This window comes from Neomonachus schauinslandi, chromosome 9, assembly GCF_002201575.2.
Source record: "Neomonachus schauinslandi chromosome 9, ASM220157v2, whole genome shotgun sequence".
In the NCBI taxonomy this organism is placed as follows: Eukaryota; Metazoa; Chordata; class Mammalia; order Carnivora; family Phocidae; genus Neomonachus; species Neomonachus schauinslandi.
In genome coordinates this window covers 39,696,870-39,704,666 of record NC_058411.1, presented here as the reverse complement: position 1 = coordinate 39,704,666, position 7,797 = coordinate 39,696,870, and the positions used below count along the sequence as shown (strand labels likewise).

General features: G+C 39.2%; 1 protein-coding gene across 1 annotated transcript in view; it reads right to left on the bottom strand.

Moving 5' to 3' along the window:
- Positions 1–121: 121 nt before the first annotated feature.
- The window catches only part of CCDC175 (coiled-coil domain containing 175), a 63,280-nt gene continuing 55,604 nt past the window's right edge, over positions 122–7,797 (bottom strand). The window contains exons 18-20 of the mRNA XM_021701383.1: positions 5,348–5,391; positions 3,905–4,067; positions 122–213 (exon numbers count right to left, since the gene is read on the bottom strand). Coding sequence (XP_021557058.1) covers positions 122–213; positions 3,905–4,067; positions 5,348–5,391 — 299 coding nt within the window. The remainder of the gene's footprint in view (positions 214–3,904; positions 4,068–5,347; positions 5,392–7,797) is intronic.

Below are 7,797 nucleotides of genomic sequence, written 5' to 3'. Positions count from 1 at the left end.
GATTCTGTTTAGTGGGGATTATGCAGGTTTGTTAACTTAAGACATCCATTGACCATTGCAAAATACGAAAGTGCACTCACTTGTTTTGTAGTTTTGTTTTTGCCTTTTAAATTCACAGCAGTTATTTTGTTAGTTTTTCTTTGTTAATGTTTTTCATAGTACATTCAACCCCCGGGGGATGGACTTTTTTGATAGGACTGTGTTTCTTCTTTTCTGTAGGAGTAAAAATGTGAAAATTCTGTGTATGTCACACAAGTTTGGGTTGTTATTAGTGTACATTAAAATTCTAAATTTCCCAAAGAATCCTCAATTGGACAGTTGTATAATCTGGGACTTGGTATGGGAAAGGGAAGCATAGGGAGCCATGTATCTGTCCCTCTACATTTGGAACCATTTTAACAATTATCTTCTCTGATCTCCTATTCTAGCAGAAAAATGCATATGCAAGAGGAAAAATCATGCAAGTAATTATAATTCTTAAAATGCAGTTTCAGGAATACTTAAGTTTCAGGAATACTTAAATATGGATCTGCATTTGCTTTAAGAACAAGACCAGAACAATTCATAGCAACTATGGTTGCCAATGTTACTAAATGATCTGTTAAATCGTGATCATTAAAAATACAAACAAATCGCCCTACTCAGGATCCTTATAGGGCATTACAACTCTCACTGCTATAGTGCATGGTAATTATTTGCTAACCAGTGCTGGATGGGTAGCTTAAAGGTCAAAATATTTTGATTAATTTGGGTCAATTGATAAATTTAACAATTACATGTTTATATATTTGTCTAAAACTGTTGGTTTGCAAGATTTGGCTGCCCACTGGAGCCCACTGGAAAGAGGCCTAAAGAGAGATTCAGAATTGGTCTAGGGTATAGGCTGAGCAGAAGGATTTTTTAAACCTCTTCTAGGTGATTCTAATACTTGAGTATGGCCTAAACTCTTCCTAGTTCAGATCTTAATTTTTCCAGGAGACCTTTTGAAAATTTTTCAGCAAATGATTTTTAAAATTATTTCTTACTGAAATTTTGATTCTGCTTTAATGTTTCTTTTCCAGAATTAAATGATCAAACTATATCAAGTCCTTTTTATCACCATAACAAAAAGATAAGTGACAGTGTATACAAATTTGGTATTTCTTTTAAAATATCCCTTGGCCTAAAAAAAAGTCTTCTGTAGCACACATATCAAGTGAAAATATTTGGTTAATACACAAATTTAACTGTAACTTAAGTTATATAAGACTTGGGGACTTTTAGAATTTTAAAATTTATTTTTAATACTTCTTAAAAAATAATCTATACTCAGTTACTATTTGATTTAGGAATACACCCTAAGAATTAACTTGTTTACCTTTTATTTGCAAGAAGGAATGTTAACGCAAAAAGTAACGATCTTTGTTTTCAAGATGAAGTCTGGCATTTTAAGTTGTGACAAGCCTGTCCTCCACACATGCCATTCGGAACCCCCAGTAGATACCCACTCAGCCATGCAGTCGCAGTCCTCGGCCAGGGCACGTCTACTGCCCTTTCAGGAAGACATCCCTGTGTATTCCCAACACCTAAAAAAAGACTTAGAGGTGCCTCTTTTTACCCTCTCATAGCCACTCACTAGAAGGAGTCCCTTGTATTTGAATCCACTATTTCCTTGTTTGTTCTCACAGTGTATGCACTTCGAGGTTCAGGGACCAGGTCTTATTCAACTTAGTAACTGCAGCATTTGCTCTAGTGTCAGGCTCAAAGGTGCTCCACGTGTTTCTGGAGCTGGTGCAGTGTTCCTGAAGGAGAGGGCCAGGACCTGCATGGCTGCAGTGACAGATGATGTCCAGAAGAGGACAGGCAAGGGCTGTTGAGCTGGAAGAGATCAAAGGCTTCTCTAGAAGTCCCATCCCTGAGAGCAGCCATTCAATAGGGAAAACCCAAAAACTAGATTACAGGTGGCTCAGAGATGGTCAAGTAATCCAAGGAGCCATGGTTGACTATCACCTCCCACAGGAGGGCGCTAGATTTCAAGCAATCTGAGGAGTGCCTAATTTGGGTCTGATGCTTTATAACTTGCTGTTAACTATCCATATTTTACAACCAGGGAAACTGGGGAGTAGAGGTTAAATAACACGTAAGACACAGAACCAAGATCTGAGCCCAGGTCCACTTACCTTCAAAGCCCACATAGTGCCAGTGTTCCAGGAGCAGAAATAAGTGGAATTAGAGAAGCCAGAAACCTTCCTTGTGATCTCAGCTCCATTTCTGGTCCTTCAGAGACCTCTTCCCCATTCCTTAACTAGGGTCAAGTCTCTTTCCTGGTTAGGTTCTCTCATAGTTCTTTTGGTCCACCTGTAAAATCCCTTGTTATAGGGATTTTTACATACATTTGTATGATAACTGATTTTCCCACTATACCAGGAGCAGGAAAACTACAGCCTGAGGAGTTCTCTGACCCACAAACTCTGCAAATGGCCCAGAATTCATAACATCATCAATGACCACTATCTTCCCTACTTTTTGACCCTTCTAACCTTGGAGCAACCAGAGAAAGCCAAATATGCTTACTAATCACATAGGATGTCCTGCTCCTAGTTAGCTGTCCCCAGGCTCCCCATGCCAACAACCTCCAATCAGAGCACAGCTGACACCTTCCCTTTTCTTTCACAGTAAACCTTTCCCATCCCCTGCCTGCCTTTGGATCTCTGCCCAAAGCAAGTGATGGTGACTCGCACTCCCTTGCTGTACCAGGCTTTATGCCTCAGCTTGTTTGCATGTAGTTGGTCTTTATTTCCACACTACAGTTCTCTATTCCATATAGTTATCCTAAGACCATCCTCAAAATATGTAAAAAAAAAAAAAAAAAGGGGGGGGGGGATATGGTATTAGTTACTCAGTGGGCTTAGCTTTTCAATATCGTCTATTTAAATCTGTTCCAACATAAAAGATTCCATCAGGTTTCAGACAAAAAGGGAGGACTCACTCATGTGAAAAAAAGTGCAATTGACACTTTGAAGTGATTTAGCTCTTAAAATTCTGCTTGATCTACAGTTGCTGGGGATGGCCTGACTTACCAAAGACAGTTTTGCCAAGTGACCAGGCCCACCAGGGACCTGCTATGCACTTACACATGATAACTATCACCAGGCTTGAGCGGCACCACAAAAACAGCTTTTTGGCTTATAAGAAAGTTTATCCACAAGAGTCTTCATTGGTCACGGAAACATTATTTCTTTTGTCAAGCAGTACCCTCAGAACATTGGTTTCACCAAATACTTCAATCCTATCACTTTCTATCTCATTTCACTTTCTACAACTCACCTTTAAAATTGCTTATCTAATGGTGACATTCATTAAAATGAAAACTCAATAACCTTATTAGGTGATATTTTCATTTCACCACTCTCTCCTACACTCCATTCTCCTCCCTTTCCCCAGTCCTTTCTGCTGCCACCAGCCCGCCTTCCCCAGGGATTCTACCCCTGGCTTCTCTGGGTTGTACCTGTGTAAGAATTGACCTCCTCTTCCCACCACAGCCAGAATCTGGACAGAGTTCTGTGACCCTCCTGTCTCACATGACATATCTTCTGTTTACGAAGATAAGGAAGTGTATAAAAGGATTTAAAAAGACTTCTTTGGAAAATGTTTAAAATAAGCTTCGAAAAATCAGAAAAATTAAGATTCGGTTATTTAGAAAACTCATGTAGGTGGAAGGGAGATTTGTCCAACACTGTTGCATTACCACGTTTGACCCCACAAATGAGAAGCAATATTTAGGTGAATGTGACATAAATTGGGGATGGATTATTAGGGATAATTATGTTATTTGGTTAGTTTTTAAATGCCTGTTTGATATTACTGGTTACAGTAAAATAACAAGAAGTTCTTTGTAACCCACAACTTTTGAGATGTTACTTACTATGGAGGTCTATTTCTGATTCCTGTTCCATAAGAAAATGCAGCTCTTCAAGATTCCCTTGTAGCCAAATGCTGATACGCTCAATGTTTTCATCTCTTTCCTTTAGCTTCTCTATCAGGTTTTTTATTTCTTGCAAAATCTCATCACCGCTGTTTACCAGTTCCTTTAAAAAATAATATTTTGGGGTGTGTGAATATAAATTCCAGATAAATAAAAACATTCTGAGTGAATCATATCCAAGACAGAAATATATATGCAAAATTGATATTATTCATGCAAAATAAATGTCCACAGCACATTTCACAAAGTTCTGTAGAAGATCTCAGAAAAATGGATTAGCAAATGAGAATTTAATGGAATGCTCACTGTACTCTAACTTTGAATTGGGTAGGATGATGGCGGTGGCGGTGAGGGCATAAGAAGCCAGCTCACCTTCAGAGCCACATGGCATATTCAGCATGGCTTACAGCTGAAGAGAAAAAACTTTGGAACCAAGCTAGATCTGAGGTTTAAATCCCCATAAGTTCATTAACTGTTTGGTCTTGGGCAAAGTTACTTAAACTCTGAACCTCAGTAGCTTCATCTGAAAAAGGTTAAAGGCTGAGAGCCAGGATCATATGTAAACTTTAAATACTCCAAGTGGCAAGGCCAGGATTTAAACTCCAGCCTACCAGACTTTATAGTACGGAGCGGTGGAGAAGGAGCAGGGCTGGTAAAACATGGAGGACAGATGGACTTCAGATCTGACAACTTTGTCCTAAAATAGTATGTGTTCAGTTTGTGTTTGCAGGTGGGGGTGAGATGTCATTCTCTTTAAGCAAATTGGTAGAGTAGGAAGACAGTCTCCCAAAGGGTTAAGATTTCATAGTGACATTTGACACCGCTAAAAATAAAACAGCAGTTGCAAATGGAGTCACTGAGGCTAAGCCTCACATCACCAAACAGAATTGATTTAATTACAGTTTTGGCTCTCTCAGAAATGGAATTTTACACCAGTCAGTCAGGAATCACCTAATCAGCACTAGTTAGGTCATCTGCCTAATAATCCCTGCCATCCCCTAAAGGAACATAATCTTGCAATAACCAACCTGCTTTTTGTGCTTAGTATAACTTCCGGGTTCCTGCTCCCTTCTGCCTATAAAAGTCCTCTGTTTTGTATAGCTCTTCAGAGCATCTTTTAATCTGCTAGCTTGGATGCTGCCTGATTCATGAATCATTGAATAAAGCCAATAAGATATTTAAAATTTACTCAGTTGAACTTTGGTTTTTTAATAATACAAAGCACACGTGTTAAGATATGATGGTTGTACTAACACTGTCACTCCCCCTCAATCCTGACCTCCTACCTTATGCAGGCACACGTGTACACACACACACACTTATTAGGTAGGTGAATATTTTTAGGAATATTATATTTATGGAGGCAAAATAAAAAAAGCTCACCTTAACTGTAGTCTGAAATTCAGCCCACAAATCCAAATACTGTGCTAAAATAAAGATTTTTAAAATGCAAAGGTTACAGAAATAATGTGAAAATTTTTACGAAAGTAATGCTATTTGTTTTTCAAAAGTTGTGTTTATCTAAAACTTTCTACTTCAAAATGACAGAATAACTGGATCAGACTTGCCCTCCCACTGTAAACAAGGAGGAAATATATTAAATATTTTTTTATTATTTATTTTTTTTAGTAGGCTTCATGCCCAATATGGGGCTTGAACTCACATCCCTGAGATCGAGAGTCATATGCTCTTCTGACTGAGCCAAGCAGGCACCCCAAATACATCTGTTTTAATATCCAGTTTGCAGGTACTGGAGAACAGGCAGCACAGAATGGGATACCTGAAAGAAGGGTGACAAATGAGGCAAACCTTATGATCACTCGGCTTTCTGCAGGGGGCAATTTCCAGACCCAAGTGCAAGGAGAACAAGGCAGGTTTGCACAAAAACACAAAAATCTGTACAAAGATTAGCAAATTGAATCCAGCAATATATAAAAACAATAATAGCTTTTGAACAAGCGGGTTTTATCTCAGCAGATTGGTTTAACATTCAAAAATGAATTGGTGTGGGGCGCCTGGGTGGCTCAGATGGTTAAGCGTCTGCCTTCGGCTCAGGTCATGATCCCAGGGTCCTCGGATCAAGTCCCGCATCGGGCTCTCTGCTCCTTGGGAGCCTGCTTCTCCCTCTGCCTCTCTCTCTCTCTGTCTCTCATGAATAAATAAATAAAAATCTTTAAAAAAAAAAAAAAAAAATGAATTGGTGCAATTTACCATCCTAACAGCATAAAAGAGAAACCCCATAGGCACTGCACATCTTCATGACCAACAGCCTCCAATAAGTACCTCGGATGCCCAAGCCCGGGTGCCCCTGCTTGGCACCACTCTGCAGGTGTTGTCACGCATCATTCCTAGGGAAATTAAGTGCATCTGTGCAACTACACTGGGTTTGCATCTGGTTTCCTCCACACTTGCCCCATGAGCCTTTTCCCTTTGCTGATTTTACTCCGTATCCTTCAGTGTAATGGACACTAAGCATAACAACTTGAGCCTGGTAAATCCTAGCTGATCAGTGAGCCTAAGGATGGTCTTGAGGACCCCTAATAAAGCACCTAAAAGCTGCAAAATCTTGCTAAGAAAAATAAGTTCTAAATAAATGGAGAAGTATACTGTGTTCTTGGATTGGAAGACTTAATTTTGTTAAGATGTCAATTCTCCTCAAATTGATTTACAGATTCAACACAAACCCAATTAAGATCCCAGCAGGTATGCAATTATAGATTAATAAGCTGACTTTAAAACTTATATGAAAATCAAGGGACCTATAATAGCCAAAATCATTCTAAGGGAGAAGCACAATCGTGGAGAACTTATGCTACCTGATTTCCAGGCTGAACATGAAACTACAGTAATCAGGACAGTGTGGTATTTGTATAAAGTCAGAATAAGGAACAGACTTATAAAATTGATTTTTGAAAAAGTTCGGGTAGTACAATGCTAAAAAGATAGGCTTTTCAAAAATGATGCTAGAACAACTGGATATACATAAGAGAAAACATGAAATTCAACTCTTCACACCATACAAAAACGTGAGCTTGAAATGAATTGGAGAACTAGACATAAAAGCTAAAACTAAAAACTTATAAAGAAAACAGAAAATCTTTGAGAACTTGGCTTAGGCAAAAACGTCTTAGGACACAAAAAGTACTACCCTTAAAAGATGAAATCAATAAAGTGACTTTTCCACAGGAAAAACTTTTGCTCTTTTCAAGACAATATTAAGAAAATGAGAAGTCAAGCCTCATACTGAAAAAGGACTCATTTCCAGAATATGCAAAGATTTTAACTCAACAACACAAACAACACAAAGTAATGAGCCAAAGATTTGGACAGAAATGTGGCAGACTGTATTTTCCAGAGATGGCCCCACAATATACTCCATCCCACATGCTCTTCCCACAACGTGATGCCGACACCCCTCCCATTAGCGGGGGCAACCATGTCGCCTCCCCTTGGACCTGGGATGTTAGCTTTTGGCACACAGCAGGCCAAGCAACTACATGGAGACTCTGGCTGTGAGCCAACAGCAACACCAGTCACACTGAGTGAGTGGATATGTCTTCAGATGACTCCAGTCCTCAGCTGCTGAGTTACCCCCAGCCACCAAGTTGCCCCAGCTGATATCATGTGGAGCAGACATGAGTGGTATCCACCAGGCTCCGACCAAATGACCAATTTAGGAGCAAAGGAAATGATCTGTAATATTTGTTATGCTGCAATAGATAATTGGTTCAAGACACTTCACAAAGGATGAGATACAAGCAGCCAAAAAGCACATGAAAAAATACTCAGCAGCATCAGTTATCAGAGAAATGCAAATAAAAATCACAATGAAA